Source organism: Megalobrama amblycephala, linkage group LG13 (assembly GCF_018812025.1).
Source record: "Megalobrama amblycephala isolate DHTTF-2021 linkage group LG13, ASM1881202v1, whole genome shotgun sequence".
Lineage (NCBI taxonomy): Eukaryota > Metazoa > Chordata > Actinopteri > Cypriniformes > Xenocyprididae > Megalobrama > Megalobrama amblycephala.
In genome coordinates this window covers 27,172,778-27,191,007 of record NC_063056.1, presented here as the reverse complement: position 1 = coordinate 27,191,007, position 18,230 = coordinate 27,172,778, and the positions used below count along the sequence as shown (strand labels likewise).

Here is an 18,230-nt window from a genome sequence, read left to right as displayed (position 1 = left end):
ATATTTCCTTTTGAAGCTTCAGAACTAGTCAAAGAAAACATTTAAAATTCAATATTTATTTTGTAAGATACACATAAGATACAATTAAAATTCTGTTTTAAAGAAAATGGAAATATAAAATAGAACATACAGAACACACTTTTAAAGTTAAGAAATTAGATTTTACAAATGTGCATTTCTTGTGTTGATATACTCATATATTTAAACAGGGTTTCAGTTACATAACCGGATAGCGGGCGTATGAGGCGATGCCACACATGTTGTTATGGTTTCTGGCCATACGAATGTAGCCACCATCTCCAAATCCGGTACCCCAACTGTTAAAGCAAAGGCAAACAATCAACATTGTAGTTTTTCATCTAAATGTTTTGGTCAAATTTTACAAGACTTTGTTTTGAAACTCCTCTAATCCCCCCCACACCAACAAAATCAGTTTGACTGTAACCTGTTTTTGACCAGCCAAAAGTCCTGTCCAGCAATTGCACCGTATCCCACAGCCAGCACTGCATGGTTTATATTTTGGGTGCAGGATGGATCATTGTAAACTCCTGTGGACAGATATGAGATAATGTCATAAAACTTTTCCAAGAAAAATAAAAATCATTTAGACCTTCATTTTGCAACTCGAAAATCTTAATCTCGTAATCGGTCAGATTGAAATGTGTAGAGAAGAAATACTCACCACTGTGATACATGACAAACTGAGGGCGGGTGGCATCAATGGCCACTGAAATGGGCCCGATGTTGGCAACAGCCTCCTTCAGGGCCTCTTCATCTCCCTCACTGACGGAATAGTAGTTGGTGCAGTTTGCTGCACGCTGGGCTGGATTGTATCTGCACTGCCCTTGCTGTAGGACACATTTATTTATTAGATTATACTCATAATGATAATGGATTACAGCTTTTAAAAAATGTGCCAAACACTGACAAATCCAGTGATGTAGAGACCTGTCATGTATTGCTAAAATTTTGCAGTTACAGTTCTTGTCACTTCTAATAATGTTTCTTCCATATTCTTTCTTCTGTAATTATCACTTTGTTTCTTCTTCACTTGGACCCACACAAGCAACTTACCACTGCTTCATAAGGGTAAGATGACTCGGAGTCTATTCCGCCATTTTCAATGACATACTGGAAGGCTTGGTCCATATTACCGCCATTGCAGCCCTTGTTGCCATATTTGGAGGAACAGTCCACCAGGTTCTGAGGACTGAGGTCGACCAGCTTTCCTGTGGTCTTCATCAGCTGACCTTCAAGAGCCCCAACGGAGCTAAACGCCCAACAAGAACCACACGCACCCTGACGGCAGAAAGGAAAGCATTATGAAACTGCAAAAACTGAGGAATTGCTTACATTCATGCTACATATTATACATTTGAGGATGAATTTATGGAAAGTACTATAATGTGAAACTTGAATTTGCTTTTGTTTCTTGTCTATCAAAAGAAACAAAAATGAGCTGTCCAACCAAATAAAAAAGCTGCACAGACACAAATTTAAATCACAAAAATCAGTTTGTATTCTCAGTCAATCAGATTGTATTCTCTCAAAATATATGGCATAATACCTGGGTTTTCACACTGGAGACATATCCCTTCTCTCTCCAGTCCAGAGAGTCTGGGACAGGAACCCCAGAAGAGCCCACAAATTCTGACGTTTGCCTCTTAAAGCCGGGCGGAACACGAGTCGTGGCTAACGTTTGGAGGATCTCCTCTGTTGTCTTTGAATCGACATGACAAACAGAGAAATGTGAGTTTCAGATGATGAAATTGTCACTTGCTTTCCATGGCATCTATTATAGCCTATGCCAACTTTATGGCTGTATATTTTCTAGATACTACTGCAAATTAAAAATCTAGAACGTCTTGTAAAGAAAACAATGAATTAAAAAATAAACTGCAAAAAAGTAATAGTAAACAATGCTCAAATCTCACAATAGTTTCATGCTAAAAATAGAATCAAGGAAATAAACAGTATTGCATGCTAGGAGTTTTTTGTCTGACAAAAATCATGAACAAAGAAACACAGAGGAAAGGCAAAAAGGGACATAGGACTCGTGTTCTCACCATATCACCCATGTGGTTCATGGCCAGGTCATATGAATGCATGCCCATGGAGGCCTCCAGGTTGTGAAGGGTGATGAGTTGAAGGTTTTTCTCCCACAACTCCCTCCTGCCCAGATCCTCATCCTGCCAACATAAACAAAAGACAATTCAACAGTTTAATACAGCAATATATGAAACTATTGACATCACTGGTAGAACTATTTAAAGGTCCCGTTCTTCGTGATCCCATGTTTCAAACTTTAGTTAGTGTGTAATGTTGTTGTTAGAGTATAAATAAAATCTGTAAAATTTTAAAGCTCAAAGTTCAATGCCAAGCGAGATATTTTATTTAACAGAAGTCGCCTACATCGAACGGCCAGTTTGGACTACATCCCTCTACTTCCTTCTTTAATGACATCACTAAAACAGTTTTTTGACTAACCTCCGCCCACAGGAATACACAAGAGTTGCGTTTGTAGAGTGTGTTTGTCGCCATGTTGTCGAAACGCTGTTATTTTCATCCCGCGGTCTGATTCCGGCTCAAATTGATAGGGTAAAATTAAAGACATGTTTACAATAACACTGAGCGCGTGCATCTCCACGTTATGGTAAGAGGCGTGACCTTTCCGGGCAAGATGCGCTAAACTGCTGTCGAATCACAACACAGGAACCGCTGGCACAATCAGAACTCGTTACGTATTTCTGAAGGAGGGACTTCATAGAACAAGGAAGTCATCAGCCCGTTTTTATGACAGTGGAAACAGCGGTATACAGATAAGTAAATTATGTGAAAAATACTGTGTTTTTTTTAAACGCGAAACATGAACACATGTTATATTGCACACTATAAACACAATAAGCTTAAAAAAAACACGAAAAACGGGCCCTTTAAGTCTCACATCATGAATACAAACTAACTATTCCGCAAATATGCCCATGAAACAAGTTTTACCAGTTTGATTAGATTAGAATCAAGGAAGAGTTATTCCTCACTAAACATGTGATAAACAAAATATGATTCTAGCAGTGGGTAAAAGATCGGCTGTGGGATCATCTGACAGATGCTTATGAAACTCATGTTCTCACCTTAGTGGAGTAAAACTTGTCATGCGTCTTCTTCCACAACTCCCAGTGCTGGTCTAGATTTGAGTTGAAACGGGCCAGTGCTGCGCTACAACACACGGCAAACAGCAAGCTTCCGAACATCATGGCCTGACAAGAGCAAAACGGCCCATGAAAGTTACTGAAATGTATTGAAACATCAATATTTTTTTTTGTTATTATACTGTCATTGAATTATGCAACACCTGGCCTAATGTCACATCAGCACAGTCTGAAGTGATCAATTCAGTGAAGCAGACTTCTGAAACAGTCTAAGATTTGTTTGTTTTATATGTTCATATCTAAATGAAACTCTATGTTATCCTGATTTTAGGATAGAAGGAAACAAATTTTGAGTAAAATGAAGTAGCAGAATCTTTATCTGTTAATGTGCTCACACGTCATTCACAGTATGAAGAGTTTATATCTGGTTTATTATTAACTGGTTTATTAGGCTGCTGTGACTTTAAGACCTGCCGCGAACATGACGCGGATCTGACGCACATCTCATTTTCTCACAAAGAGTTATTTAACTCATTTAAGACTGCTCTTATGAGGATACTCGACAAAACGGCCTTTTGGCATAATTCTCTGTTATTGTTTGTTTGTTGAAGAGTGAAAGAGAACTGGATGCTGGCATGAATAGCGTGATCATATAATGTAACGCTAGCCAAATTATGACAGAAAAACGTATGCTGCGTTAATTGCGTTAAATATTTTTAACACGTTAAACTGGGGGGGAAATAATAGCATGCGGTAACGCGCTAATTTTTAGACGTGTGTGTCAGTAGTTTTTTTTTTTTTTTAACTATGTTACAAAAGATTTCTATTTCAAATAAATGCTGTTCTTTTGTCATTTCTATTCATCAACAATTCTGAATACAGAATTCATCATTGATAATAAAACAACAAGAAATGATTAGAATGAATAGCCTGTCTGAAGGATCATGTGACACTCAAGACTGGAGTATAAACATGCTGACAATTCAGCTTTGCCATCACAGGAATAAATTACATTTTAAAATATATTACAATAGAAAAAAGTTCAATGAAATTGTAATAATATTTCACAATATTACTATTTTTCTGTAATTTTTGATCACATAGGCTAAATGCAGTCTTGTTGAACATAAAATACTTATTTCATACATAAAAAAACATAACATAAAAAAATCTTACCGACCCCAATTTTTTTTTTTAACTTTGATAGTATGTTGCAATATATAGGTTACATATATACACATATCTATTGAGTGAAACACACCGTCATCCTGCTTTTTCTAAAAACGAAACTGAAAGATAAACCTTTTGAGAAGTAATGTCAACAAAGTTTTTATTTAAAAGATACATGAAAGTGAACAAGAAATGAATTCAGATGTGTTTCGTCTCACCTGTACACTCTCGTTTAGCAGCACTTCGCGTCGTCTGAAGAGGAAGTGATAATGAATGTAAGTTCCTGGTTACTTTGCTTTTATTTTGTTCCATCACGTGCTAATCTCTGCCTATTGTCATATGGTACAGTCTTACTTCATGCTTAGCTTTGCCCTGTAACATGAGCAAAAAATAATTTAATTAAAATTAATAAATTATTGTTGTTGGATCACCATAGACGGCAGGCTTCACTGTCTCCCCAGAATACCATTTCATTTATTCATGATTTAGATAAGCCGACTGAAAATGTAGTTTAAAAAGTTTTTTTTTTTTTTTTTTTTTTTTTTTTTTTTTTACTCATAAAAAATCTTAACTCTGCTGTCTAGTAAAGTCAAACCTCTCTTTAAATCCTTTGATTTAGGCCATTTAATCCTATAGTCAACTTTTTAAATCAATACTTTTGACAGAAAAAAGAACTTACATATTTGTTTCTTAATAGCATCTGAAATTACACATCAATTAGTGATGTTAAATAATAACATCGCAAGTAAAACTTAGATTTACAATACACATGGACAGTTATTATTTTTTATTTATTTGTTTATTGAGGCAGTCTGAACAGCCGCAAGCAAATGTAGGTGAAATACCTCCATCTAATGGTGAACTCAGTATAAGCATCAACAAATCAAATCAAAACATTTTCAAAACAAATACTTCACAGTAAAACAATTGTCCATTTTGATTTCATGGTGACTTTGAAACATGCAATTGAATAAGCTGCACAATTTGATCTTATGACTTGCGTGTTTTAAACAATTATTAGCAACACATCTCTGGATCAAAGTGTACAACTTACCCAAAAGTATGTCTCAAAGTCATCATAAAATCAAAATGGACAATTCTTCAAATCTCTGGATCAAAGTGTTTGAAGTTGTACACTTTGATCCAAAGATGTGTTGCTAATAATTATGCAATATTGCTGTATTTATTGTAAATAATTTATCTGTGCACATCTATTATTATTCACGTGATCCCTCATAACCTTTAATCAAAATAACATCCCCTTCCTCTTGCAGAGACATCTCTTCTCCACTGATGTGTTTACTGGTGTGAGGGTGTGACAACCTGTCACTCATATGAGATCACAGCAATAGCAAACCACAATGATCAAATCAATTCCCAATGGACAAATTCAAGCCCCGTCCTAGAGTATTTTTCTTGTTCGAGAAGCAACTTCCACCCTTGAAGGGGGTCACACATCGGAAACATCAGCTATGAGAGAAGACTATAATCCTTCCATTAAAATTAAAATTGTCCCAAATCAAATTGTCCCATTTTTACTGACTATTTTCCTTCTGTGGATTGACATCTTGAGTATATAGGAAAGAATTGCACAATATCCATTTTACTTTATAGTATTTACATTAAGCTTTTTTTCCCCCAAACAAATTTCAAACTCATTGATGCCACTTTATTCGTGAAATTACTATATTTTGGACTCCTGCTTTGAATGTGAGTACACGAGTACAGAATGGCACATACACGTGTCGTCCTAACCGTGACATGTCGTGGAACTTCTTGAGAAAGCCTTTAATACCTCATGTGAAACTCGTGATGTTCCAATGACCATTTGTAAACACTAAATTGAGTGAAAGCATATTTTCTTTTAAAGCTTCACAAGCCAGAAAACATTAAAAATTTAATATTTATTTCATAAAAGATAAGATACATTTTGATTTTTTTTAAAAGACAAAGGAAAAGTAAAATACACATATAGAACACACATTTACATCCAAGAAAGTAGACTATAAAACAGTAAATTTCTTATTTTGATACGTTCACAAATTTCGACAGGGTTTCAGTTACATAACCGGATAGCAGGCATAAGAGGCGATGCCACACATGTTGTTCTGGTTTCTAGCTATACGGATGTAGCCACCATCTCCAAATCCGGTACCCCAACTGTTAAAGCAAAAGCAAACAATCAACATCTGCATTTATTCAGTTCAAGGTTGTGTTTGACACAGATGTTCTGCTTTTACAAGACTTCACAAAAATCTTTTTCCTCACAAGTGAGTACATTTCCAGAACCAGATGATTTATGATCACACAACTTCACAAATCATTCTGATTATACCTGTTTTTGACCAGCCAATAGTCCTGCCCAGCAAGCGAACCATATCCCACAGCCAGCACTGCATGGTTTACTCTTTTGGTGCAGGTTGGATCATTGTAAACTCCTGTGGACAGATATGAGATAATGTTATATTATCACATTCCTAATTTGATTGTTTGATTGTAATCTGGTCTGATTTAAAGGAAAAGAAAAAGAAATACTCACCACTGCGGTACAGGATAAATTGAGGGCGGGTGGCATCAATGGCCACTGAAATGGGGCCGACATAGGCTAAAGCATCCTTCAAGGCCTCTTCATCTCCCTGACGGACGAAATAGTACTTGGTGCAGTTTGCTGCATGCTGGGATGGATTGTATCTGCACTGCTTTTGCTGTAGGACACATTAGATTACATTACACATTAGACCCCTAATGAAAATGAATTACAATCTTGCAGATTTTTTTTAAAAACATGCTGCTGAACAAATCTAAATCCAGCAATGTAGAGACCAGTCTGTATACAGTACATATGGATCAGATCTCACAGTAACAGGCCCTGTAAATTCTAATATATGCAAGCTAAATGTTTCTTCTTTACTTGGACCCACACAAACAACTTACCACTGCTTCATAAGGGTAAGATGACTCTGGGTCTATTCCACCATTATCAATGACATACTGGAAGGCAGAACTCATAAAACCGCCACTGCAGCCCTTGTTGCCATATTTGGAGGAACAGTCTACCAGGTTCTGAGGACTGAGGTCGACCAGCTTTCCTGTGGTCTTCATCAGCTGACCTTCAAGAGCCCCAACGGAGCTGAACGCCCAACAAGAACCACACGCACCCTGACGGCAGAAAGGAAAGCATTATGAAACTACCGGAAACACGCAAACTTTTGGATTACAAGGACTTCTGAGGCTGCGGAAACAGTATTCTGACAATGCTGTTTTCAGTTGCAGGTTTGTGAATTTCCAACTCATCATAGAGGAAGTTACAAAAAAAAGGGGAAATAAAATCCCTCAAACACTGACTGGACAAACAAAAGAAGTGAAACTTTAAAAAAAAAATGTGACTCAAAGTTTCCTGACAGGACGTGGTCAATTCACTTGACATCATGAGAGCAACATCTAAACCACGATCAATATCCAGAGCCATTTTCCTTTGGCGAACTTAAAATTTAGCCAGTCCATCTGCTATAAACTATTTGTCTTCATGCTACATAATAGATTTATACAGATGAATATCAGCACAGACACAAAGCTAATTGACCAGATAGCATACTATGAGATATATATATATATATATATATATATATATACATATATATATATATATATATATATATATATATATATATATATATATATATATATATATATATATATATATATATATACATATATATATATATATATATATATATATATATATATATATATATATATATATATATATATATATATATATACATATATATATACAGTACATTCACACCTGCATTTTCACACTGGAGACATATCCCTTCTCTCTCCAGTCCAGAGAGTCTGGGACAGGAGCCCCAGAAGAGCCCACGAATGTCGCCATTTGCCTCTTAAAGCCAGGAGGGACACGAGTCGTGGCTAACGTTTGGAGGATCTCCTCTGTTGTCTGTGTATCAACATGACACAAGAAAGAAAAATATGAACAGGATGAAGTTACACTATAGCTGTATAATGTATTTTAGATATTAATGCAAATTAAAAAAAAATCTAGTGATATTTGTAAGGAAAACAAAAGAAAAAGATTGATCTGTGAACACATCTTAAATCTCACATTAGCTTCATGCTAGGAACATGGAAATAAAGCAGTATCGCGTGACAGGAGAATTTTTTTTCCCTCGTGAAAACTGAAAGCTAGTGCATGCAAATAATCATGAACAAACAAACAAACACGTGAGTGCACGCTCTCACACACCATATCACCCATGTGGTTCATGCCCAGGTCATATGAATGCATGCCCATGGAGGCCTCCAGGTTATGAAGGGTGATCATTTCAAGGTTTTTCTCCCACAACTCCCTCCTGCCCAGTTCCTCAACCTGCAACACACATTACAGAGATACATTGGTGTGAGACGACCACTTTAAATATTTCAATACAATTCCATAAATGTATGGATCCCATCAACACCATTTCAAGCTAATGGTTAAAATATTACAGCCTCACAAAACACCCTGAATAACCATTATGAAAATGAATCTGTAAGTAGATGAAAGATCAGCTGTGGGATCATCTGATATGCTTATGAAACTCATGTTCTCACCTTAGTGGAGTAAAACTTGTCATGCGTCTTCTTCCACAACTCCCAGTGCTGGTCTAGATTTGAGTTGAAATGGGCCAGTGCTGCGCTACAACACACGGCAAACAGCAAGCTCCCGAACATCATGGCCTGACAAGAGGAAAACGGCCCATGAAAGTTACTGACATGCATTAAAACATCAATATTTTTCTGTTAATACACTCATTGAATGTTGTTGACACCTGGCCTAAATGTTACATGAGCCACAGTCTGAAGTGATCAATTCAGTGAAGCAGACTTCTGAAACAGTCTAAGATTTGTTTGTTTTATATGTTCTTATCTAAATGAAACACATGATTTTAACAATTAAGGAAACAAATTGAGTAAAATGAATAGCAGAAGTAGACTAGAACGGAAGTTAAAACGTCAAAATGTTATGAAATTGGTAAAAAGAAAAAAAGAAAATAATCAAAGTAAATCGATGAATGATAATACTAAAACAAAGTTTTAAACAGATGGATTAGGGAGGAATAAAAGGCAAGCGAAGTTAATCACATAAACAGAGCAAGAGAACAGATATGTGCCATTAGGCTATAAGGAAGAAACGGAAATCAAACTAAAATGGGTGTTTGATCGATTTCACCTAATCCTTCATTCCACAACACATATAAAGTATAATTTAAACATTTTTAACGCTTTACTTTTAAACGCAGAGTTACTACAGACGACTGATAAAACACTGACATCATTTCAAGTCTATTTGAGGAAAAGCGCTAATAAAACCACAGTCACCACCTTAATTAAAACCGAAAGAGAAACTTGAGAGAAACCAACAAAGGTGCCTTTTATTAAAAAGATACGACAGGTAACGTTAAAAATGTGAACAAGAAATGAAATCAGATGTATCTCGTCTCACCTGTGCACTCTCGTTAAGCTGCACTTCTTGTCGTTTGCGGAGGAGGTGATGGACGTCTGTGAGTTCCTGCTTCCTTTGCTTTTATTTTGTTCCATCACGTGCTAATCTCTGCCTGACATAAAGTTTAGATGTTTTTGCTTACTTTTTGCTTCGCCCTGTTACAAAAGAAAAAAAAAAAAAAAGAAAAAATTAATAAAAAAAATAATAAATAAACATAATGATAAAGATTTGATTAATACAAACTAGTTAACTATATAACTTCATTATTTTAATATCTATTATAAGCTAATTATGTAAAATATAAAAATAAAATACTATTCATTTACATTAAACTAATTATATACAATAGTAAGATTAATGGTGTCTATGCAGTAACCTAAAAAAAAAAATGTGTCCGATGTACTTTGTTTTAATTATCGTTTTGAGAGGGGTTTTCCACCAGACCTTTTCCTCTGTAACTGTGGAAATACCAGCAGTTTACAGCTGAGCTGCTAATGAATCAGTTAAAGACAGATGTCATCTTCGTTGAGTAGAAGAAATAAACTGCTGTCTAGATAGGCAGCTCACTAGGTTCTAAGAGTTTTACACGCATTGAAAAGAAGGTTTTTATTTTCTTTCCTCATGCCGTGTTTGTGTCGACATCTAGCGACGTTCGTATTAAACACCGGAAGAAGATACTATTCGAGTGATTTCACTTGATGCACAGAAACTATTTAGAATACTTGATAACAACGTGGTAGTTGAGGCCTAAAGTCATAATTATCATTTATTACATGATATATGAATGTACAAATGAAACGGGAAGACAGCCAGAGGAAATTATGTGTACACACCATCATTTGAGCACTCAAGCACATGACATAAATACCTATCTGGCTTTGAGAATGTATCAATCATGAGGTTTAGGCTCTAATTTAGAAGACCGAATCTAGAAGAAGTTTCATTGGCAAAGTATTAAAAACCCACATAACCACAATATGTTCCAGGAACAATGATACCTATTTTTTCCTTTCATGAGGCATTTGCTGATCACTTACAAAATGAGTCATCATCATGATTCAACAAATATTAGTGCTGACCTGCTGCTGATTTCAACTAAATGAAAATAGTCACATTTAAACTGTGTGCTGATTAAGGGGAAATCTTTAATATTAATAAAACTTACAATTCATGCTGAGGTCTATATGCTTTTGTCTTTCAGAAAAGAGAATTTGGTAGATTGTTACTATCAATTCAGGTCAAATTTATGTGCTCTGGGTTATATTATAGGACAAAAACTTTATGGAACATTGTGAAATTTTCTTTGAACGATAATTACTGAAGATTTCAGTCGTCCAGAAAGTACACAAATAAATAGTATGCAGAATTGTGGAGTGCATTCATCATTTTTAATTTCATGCCATGCAAAACTTTCTGAAATAAATTCTTATTAAATGAATAAATATCCTTTTAATTTAACTTTAATTTGTACTTAAATGTCATTGAATCACTTTTGGCAAAATGTGAAATAAAATAAAATTTTTAAATATTATGTATCCCTCTTTAGCACTAGTAGGGACTAAAGAATATATTACTGTAGTTCTGATGTTGTATTCTTTGTTTTCAGGTTGAATTTTGTTTAATAAAAAGTCAAAGTTCTGAGATTTTAAGTTACAATTACTGAGTGTGAAGATGTGGGTACACAAAAGGGGAAAGCCGGGTCATTCATCTGTTAATGGGGAAGTGGTTCAGTTATGGTCATGTGATTTCTCACCACAGAACATAACTGTCATCATTTTTGTTTAAACAGTATAGAATAGTGTAGCTGGATGCCATCGTTTATAGAAATGTTCTCAGAATTCAAAATAAAATAGGGTTGGCACAGATGTTTTATTCTCCGTTTTGTATTTTACATAATGTTTCTGTACAGAGGTGTGATATTGACTTTTTATTCATTAAAAGTGTTAGTAGTGTGATCTTTTTTACATCAGAAAAAAAAGATACTTTAACCCAAGTATGTTGTACTCAAAATTAACAGTTTTATTTAATATGGTCATAAAAAGCCCTTGGTAATTTATATAATCAGAATATAAAACAGAGATCTCAGATCCCACCAGGGGACTAAAACAAACAAAAAAAACTTAACAGACTGTGTACACAATATCAAAACTTCCCTTCTGAATTTCAAATATTGCACAAAACAGTTTCAACTGCATGAGTTGACATGATTAAAAACAAGACATCTAAGACACAAGAGAAAAATACACTCAACCTTGTGGTTTAAAGGTAATTGCCTCTTTTAGAGAGTGTTTTCCCGAACATTATTACATGATGGAGCACAATGATAGTGATGAGTCCCTTTTGTTATTGGTCAGCAGCAGACAAGTTTGGTTTCTTGTGAGCTCCCTGTTTCCAGCTCTCACATGACTGGGTAACTGGCCAGGCTGGCAATGCCACATGCATTGTTACGGTTACGAGCCATCAGGATATACCCCTTCTTTCCCCAGTCTTCACCCCAACTTCAGAAGCAGAAAAAAGGTGGATTAGGAGAAGACACTTCTAAATGCGCATTTATTTATTTATTCTTTAAATCTTTTAAAAAAAAAACTTCCTTATTTTTAATTAAATATAAAATGACATATTTACTTTATTTAAAACTGAATCATTTTAATTAAATTATTTATTTATTATTTTAAACAATGCTGCTCTCTTGAAGAATCTCACCTGTTCTTCACAATCCAGTACTTTTTGCCTTTCGGTGTGACTCCGTAACCAACAGCTAGCACTGCATGGTTGACATCATCCTTGTTGCAGTTGGGATCATAGTACACACCTAGAAATGAGTTTTGGACATAGTACAGGTCAAGCTTTTAGTCTTATTAGTGATCTTTATTATAAAGATTTCAGCAAAACAACACAAAACAGACAATATAGATGTAGAAGAGATATTAAGTACCGCTTTTGTAGTACAGGAAGGTGGACTGCATGGCATCTATACCCACTGACACAGGTCCCACCTTTGCCACGGCACTAGTCAGTGCCCTCTCATTACCCTGAGGAATCTCTTTAAATCCTTTACAAGTGGCCGCTCTAGCTGAACTGTTGTAGGCACACTGTTGATCCTGCAGGGGGCAGTAGTGAGATTAAAAAATAATGACTGTCAACAGTAAAAAATGGTTAGTTCAACCAAAAATTTTAAGTTTACGTTCAGCGCTTCCAGGTTCTACGTCAAAACAGCGACTCATTATTGGCCGGCTTCTGTGTCAGCATCACATGCTTGCATCGTGCTGCTCACATGAACAGCGTCGGCCAATACTGAGCCGGCGTTCTGATGTAGAACCTGGAAGCGCTGGACGTAAACAGTATACGAGAATGACACAGAAGAGAAGATATTGTTGAATAAAGTCATTATTTTTGTTTTGTTTTTGCACACAAAAAGTATTCTCGTCGCTTCATAAAATGAAGGTTGAACCACTAGAGTCACATGGACTATTTTGTCTTTATTACCTTTCTGGGCCTTGAATGTGGTGGTTAAATTGCTGTCTATGGACGAGTCACATACCTCTTGGATTCCATCAAAAATATCTTCATTTGTGTTCCGAAGATGAACAAAGGTCTTACAAGTGTGGAACGACATGAGGGTGAGTAATGACAGAATTTTCATTTTTGGGTGAACTAACCCTTTAATCATTGGTTGGCTGTGACCTTAATCCGAATAACTTAAATCAATCATTTAAAAAATATATATATTTAATTTGTTTAGCAACACAAAAAATGTTTTGCCTTCTAAGTCAGTTAGCATAAAGATACGGTCCCATTTACTGTTGCTCGGTGAAATTTTGCACATGAAATCCAGTCATTAAAATAGGAATCCGCACGATCGGGAGTTTTGCATGAGGGTGAAAAGTTCCCCATGCAAATTTCGCTCATGTTCAAGATGGTTTTGTAAATTTGCTGTGCTGACCAGCAGGAAGCTGCTTTGTTTAAAAGTATGTGAACTGTTCACACAATAAAAACCTCTGTGTGATCAGTGCTTCATACATCCATAAGAAAACACTTAAGAGTGTTTTAACATCAGAGAAGAGATGTTATTGCAAGAGGGAGGGGAAGTTATTTTGATTAAAAATTACAAGAGCACGTGAATTTAAAAAAAATGATGTGCACGGATAAATTATTTATAATAAATACTGAAATATACCATAAAAATAAGAATTGTCAATTTTGATTTCATGGTGACTTTACATACCATTCCAACATAGGGGTAGCCCTCCTCTGAATCAATGCCTTGGTTGTCTGCGACATATTTGAAGGCGATTGTCATGTATCCTCCACCGCAGCCGTCATTTCCAGTCACACAGTCCACCAGGTTCTGAGGACTGAGATCCACCAGTTGACCTTTGGTCTTCTTCAGCTGACCTTCCAAGGCCCCAACAGAGCTAAAGGCCCAGCATGAGCCGCACGAACCCTGACGAGAGCAAGAGAAAAACAGCACTCACTGAGGAGCAGTCTAAACTTGTGTACTGATTTAAAAAGAAAGGCTTCATCTTTTTATCCACTAGATGGAGATCAAGTACAGTGATAACTGAAGCCAATGGTAATATGATAACCCTCATTCTGTGGAAATTTGTATGAAAGCACACTTGTTACTGCCAGGAGTTAAGGTGAGTATGGTGATAAGGTTAATCATGTGAGATTTTCATAGAATGAGGAAACATTACAGGAATATTTTGTAATTTCCTTACTTGGTTCTTGACAGAAGTGACGTATCCCAGTTTACGGTAGTCAATTGATTTGGGCAACTTCTCCACTGTGTCACCAGGCATGTATGTGTTCATTGGGTCCCGGTACATGGGCATTTGGAGTCCCATCACTTTCTCTGCCACTTCTTCTAGTGTCTGCAGAGAGATAAGAATTGGACAAAAAAGACATTGCATCAAATTTCTGATCAAAAATGTTAACAGTTGTTAGGATCTAGTTTCAGTAAACAGGCCTTTATATACATATTTTGTTGTTGGAACATTCCTGTTGTCACATGATTACTTATCTGCAAACAGGTTTATCAAGTAACAAAACAGCAAAATAAAAGGCTAATTGTGAGCAGTTTCACATATATAGCTGTATTTTCCTCTTACACAACTAGCAAATGTTTGTAAAACAATGAGTTGAACATTTCACAGCAGTGAAATATTAATGAACTTACCATATCTCCAAAATGGTTCATGCCCAGATTATAGGTATGAATCCCCAGTTCATACTCTTTGTTATGGGCCTCAATAAACAGCATGTTCTTCTCCCAAATCGTCCGTCGAATAGACTCTTCATCCTGTCCACCATGAAACACACGTGTAAATACTTGACACAAACAAAGTGATACTGAAGTAGCTGCAGTGCATTAAAACAGCTCTATAAAGGGACTTAGCCAGTACATTCCAATCAAAGTAGTCATAATAAAATAATAATACAAACTAGCTCATCAACCTAATTCATTAACTTTTAGCACCCTGAGGAAAGAAAATTTGATTATTTCAGTCTTTACATAGTATGCTACTCACCAGGCCATTGTATTCCCTCCTATGGGTGATTTTCCAGCTCTCCCATGCTTCATCCAGTGAGAGATTGTCCAGAGTGTGAGCTAGTCCACACCACACCACCACAATAAGCGGAATTCCACCAAATGTATACATAATGCCCTGAAAAACAGACAGTCAGAGGTGTAAACTCACTATATACTATAACATGCTCATGCAAAGTACGTGCGTGTTAACTGTAAACCACATTAAAAACGAAACCCCCACTGCAACCTATTTAGTCCAGTTTAGAGAAGTAAGGATTGAGTGGTGATATCTGAAATGAGCAAGGAGAAATTTACCGTCTTATTATATTCAAAAATAGCGTTAAAAAGTTTTTATTTTAAAAGTTTAATTTACAACAAAAAGAAAGCGGAAGTAATTGCAACAAAGCTGCACCCAGAACTTTAAATGTTTCGATTATCATACTTTACGAGTGTTAAAACATATAGGCTAAACAATGGAAACTATAATAGTTTGCAACAAATTGCAACAAAGCTGCACCCAGGACTTCAAATGTTTCGATCTCCATACTTTACATTAAAATATATAGGCTAAACAATGTAAACTATTGTTTGTTGTAAACTGAGTTAAGAAAAAAATACAGGCTATAGAGTGACCATGAGGAACCTCAGTTACCTGAATGATTTCCAGAAGTCAGAACAAAAGATGGATGCAGGTTTGAAACTGGTTAGTCGACGACCTTTTTTATATGCTGGAGGTTTGAGGAAGTTACTCCTGTTGTGGGAAAGGGAAGAAGTCCCGCTGCATCTGGAATCGCTAAAACAGCTCAGAGCGATGATGTCAGGTGTCGAGTTACAGTTTTAGGAAAAGTGGGAAGTTGGGAATAGTGTATCCTACCAATACCAAGGTCGTGAAAAAGAGATTTGTACATGAAATTAAAATGAATTTAACTAACACCAACAACAATAATAACGATAATATTATTTTGGAGATCCATTATATTAATTTCAGCATTATATAACCATTCTCACTTGGAGTTGCCAGATAGATAGATCCATTAATTTTACACAAATAACCAGTTTTACATAATGAATTTGCTGTAACGTTTCCTTAGACTCTCTCCGAAGTCTTGGAAGTTGCTTATTGACACCAGTTTTTAATTTTTGCCATGATTCTCATTAGTATTTATACATTTGGCTGGGCTAGATGGTTTTAGTCACACTAACAAAAGAAACAGTCACATCCATTGCTGCAAAAGGCTGGATATGTTTAATAATGCACATTTTCTCATCTTAGTCCATAACCTTCAGTAAGTTCATCTTCAGTCATCTCAGATTTTCAGTAGATAAGGTTGTTTTTTAGCTGTTAGAACTAGACATACGATTTTAAACTCAACTGATTTGATGTATGAATAAATAGCACCTCTTTCTGAGCATCATTCTCATGAGGCCCTTGTTAGCTTGTCATGAACACTTCCCCTTGTTAGTCAACAACCTGTGTTCCCTGTACAGTGTGTCAGTGTATGATGTCTACATGAAAATTGTCCCATGATGTCTACTATATAGCCATGCGGTCAGCACTAAGATATAAATGTATGTCAAGGAAAGTCCCCTTAGTGTTAGTTGCTCATGCTATGTGCAGATTACTCACAAACATACAAGCAAACCCATAAATATCACAGGCCAAAAGCAGCATAACCTGCTGACATGGTGACAAGACTGAGCAGACTAAATTTAAGAACGTATTCAGCTTTGTCTATGGGAAACAAAAAATATGTGCCAGATTTATTCAATCCACCTTAAACACTGATTGGATTAGTTAAGTTTGCACAAATGTTTTGTGTAATTGCTACTAATTTCACTTCGTTGCACATTACCCACCAACTGTACAAACTAAAACACAACACTTCTATGAACTCAACACCTTTTTGTACTATAGTGTAAGACTGTGTTCCTGTACCATTTTTCTGTATTTCTAATAAGATTACTAGACTAAAAGAAACTTTCAGATACTGTTCATCTCGTTAAATGCAATTTCTTGGTAAAACACAGTATTCACTGGAATTAATATGATATTATTAAATATTAACCTGCAATACCGGAAAGGAAGGATTTACTTTGACCAGGATACATTACATGATTGAAGCATTTTTCAGTAATACACACCTGCTCTTTCATGCTTTCCAAAAGTTTCTTTTCTTTTTTTTTTTTGGTTTATCTGATCCTGATCAGAGCCTGATTTGCAGTGTTTGTGTGTTTAAGTGTTGTTTTGCTAAAACATTAAGGATTAAGCCTTATATTTTTTTAGACATTTTGTGAGTGCAGATATTGTCGGTGTAAACACACAATTACATTTTTGTAAAATTATGTCAGGTACAATAAACAAAGAATTAATAATGCAAACAAATGATCAAATAAACACAAACCACTGCAACACTCTGCTCAAATAAACAGAGCCCTTAGTAAATATGAAATATTGCGCATTAATTTGAATATATTATTATTGTAGAATATAGATTTAAAGAACTCCAGTATCACAACTGTTCAGTCATGTTACACAGCAAACAAGAAAGAGAAAAATGAAAAAGATCCCTCCCTCAGCTAGCTATTGGCAGTATACTCAACATCTGTTTCCTGTAACTTTACATTCCAGTCTAACCACACAAAAAAAGAAACCCAGAATGCTCTGCTGCAGTCATATGTCTGCTCCCATGACTATCACGAGACTTTTGATTCAAAGTTTTTTACACATTATTATTCAGAATGAGAACAACAGAACAATGCATCAAACTTCCCTTTTAGATGCTACTGGTTTATATACCAGTCAAAAGTTTGGACACAACTATATACCTATTTTTTACATTTTAGAGAAATATTAAAGTCCTTAAAACTATAA

At 35.7% G+C, this 18,230-nt stretch overlaps 3 protein-coding genes across 4 annotated transcripts; all 3 read right to left on the bottom strand.

The window, feature by feature from the left end:
• Window positions 1–36: 36 nt before the first annotated feature.
• Window positions 37–4,692, bottom strand: LOC125243016 (cathepsin S-like). 2 transcript variants are annotated; one of them, XM_048152215.1, is made up of 8 exons: window positions 4,538–4,692; window positions 3,132–3,257; window positions 2,067–2,189; window positions 1,568–1,720; window positions 1,075–1,299; window positions 683–848; window positions 446–548; window positions 37–317 (listed from the first exon to the last, which is right to left on the bottom strand). In XM_048152215.1, the coding sequence occupies exons 2-8, from the start codon at window positions 3,252–3,254 to the stop codon at window positions 218–220; spliced, it is 993 nt and encodes a 330-aa protein (XP_048008172.1). In that variant the 5' UTR covers window positions 3,255–3,257; window positions 4,538–4,692; the 3' UTR covers window positions 37–217. The 2 variants fall into 2 exon arrangements, with proteins under 2 accessions (XP_048008172.1, XP_048008173.1); XM_048152216.1 differs by having other exon boundaries at window positions 3,132–3,288; window positions 4,538–4,574.
• A 1,516-nt stretch (window positions 4,693–6,208) lies between these two features.
• ctss2.1 (cathepsin S, ortholog2, tandem duplicate 1) lies at window positions 6,209–9,982 on the bottom strand. Its single transcript, XM_048152214.1, has 8 exons — window positions 9,826–9,982; window positions 8,934–9,059; window positions 8,587–8,709; window positions 8,128–8,280; window positions 7,254–7,478; window positions 6,859–7,024; window positions 6,655–6,757; window positions 6,209–6,479 (listed from the first exon to the last, which is right to left on the bottom strand). The coding sequence occupies exons 2-8, from the start codon at window positions 9,054–9,056 to the stop codon at window positions 6,380–6,382; spliced, it is 993 nt and encodes a 330-aa protein (XP_048008171.1). The 5' UTR covers window positions 9,057–9,059; window positions 9,826–9,982; the 3' UTR covers window positions 6,209–6,379.
• A 1,693-nt stretch (window positions 9,983–11,675) lies between these two features.
• On the bottom strand, window positions 11,676–16,167 carry ctsk (cathepsin K). The gene is made up of 8 exons (XM_048153278.1): window positions 16,011–16,167; window positions 15,357–15,494; window positions 15,005–15,127; window positions 14,547–14,699; window positions 14,051–14,269; window positions 12,761–12,926; window positions 12,529–12,637; window positions 11,676–12,323 (listed from the first exon to the last, which is right to left on the bottom strand). The coding sequence occupies exons 2-8, from the start codon at window positions 15,486–15,488 to the stop codon at window positions 12,224–12,226; spliced, it is 1,002 nt and encodes a 333-aa protein (XP_048009235.1). The 5' UTR covers window positions 15,489–15,494; window positions 16,011–16,167; the 3' UTR covers window positions 11,676–12,223.
• Between the last annotated feature and the right edge of the window lie 2,063 nt (window positions 16,168–18,230).

Excerpts from the sequence above, each read along its gene's own strand:
- ctsk (XM_048153278.1), bottom strand. The coding sequence starts at position 15,488 with ATGTATACATTTGGTGGAATTCCGCTTATTGTGGTGGTGTGGTGTGGA. Across the intron at positions 12,927-14,050 it reads GCTACCCCTATGTTGGAATG|GATCAACAGTGTGCCTACAA; the intron begins GTATGTAAAGTC and ends TGCCCCCTGCAG. Across the intron at positions 12,638-12,760 it reads CTTCCTGTACTACAAAAGCG|GTGTGTACTATGATCCCAAC; the intron begins GTACTTAATATC and ends ACTCATTTCTAG.
- LOC125243016 (XM_048152215.1), bottom strand. The coding sequence starts at position 3,254 with ATGATGTTCGGAAGCTTGCTGTTTGCCGTGTGTTGTAGCGCAGCACTG. Across the intron at positions 1,300-1,567 it reads TCTCCAGTGTGAAAACCCAG|GGTGCGTGTGGTTCTTGTTG; the intron begins GTATTATGCCAT and ends TTCTGCCGTCAG. Across the intron at positions 549-682 it reads GTTTGTCATGTATCACAGTG|GAGTTTACAATGATCCATCC; the intron begins GTGAGTATTTCT and ends ATCTGTCCACAG.
- ctss2.1 (XM_048152214.1), bottom strand. The coding sequence starts at position 9,056 with ATGATGTTCGGGAGCTTGCTGTTTGCCGTGTGTTGTAGCGCAGCACTG. Across the intron at positions 7,479-8,127 it reads TCTCCAGTGTGAAAATGCAG|GGTGCGTGTGGTTCTTGTTG; the intron begins GTGTGAATGTAC and ends TTCTGCCGTCAG. Across the intron at positions 7,025-7,253 it reads CTTACCCTTATGAAGCAGTG|CAAAAGCAGTGCAGATACAA; the intron begins GTAAGTTGTTTG and ends TGTGTCCTACAG.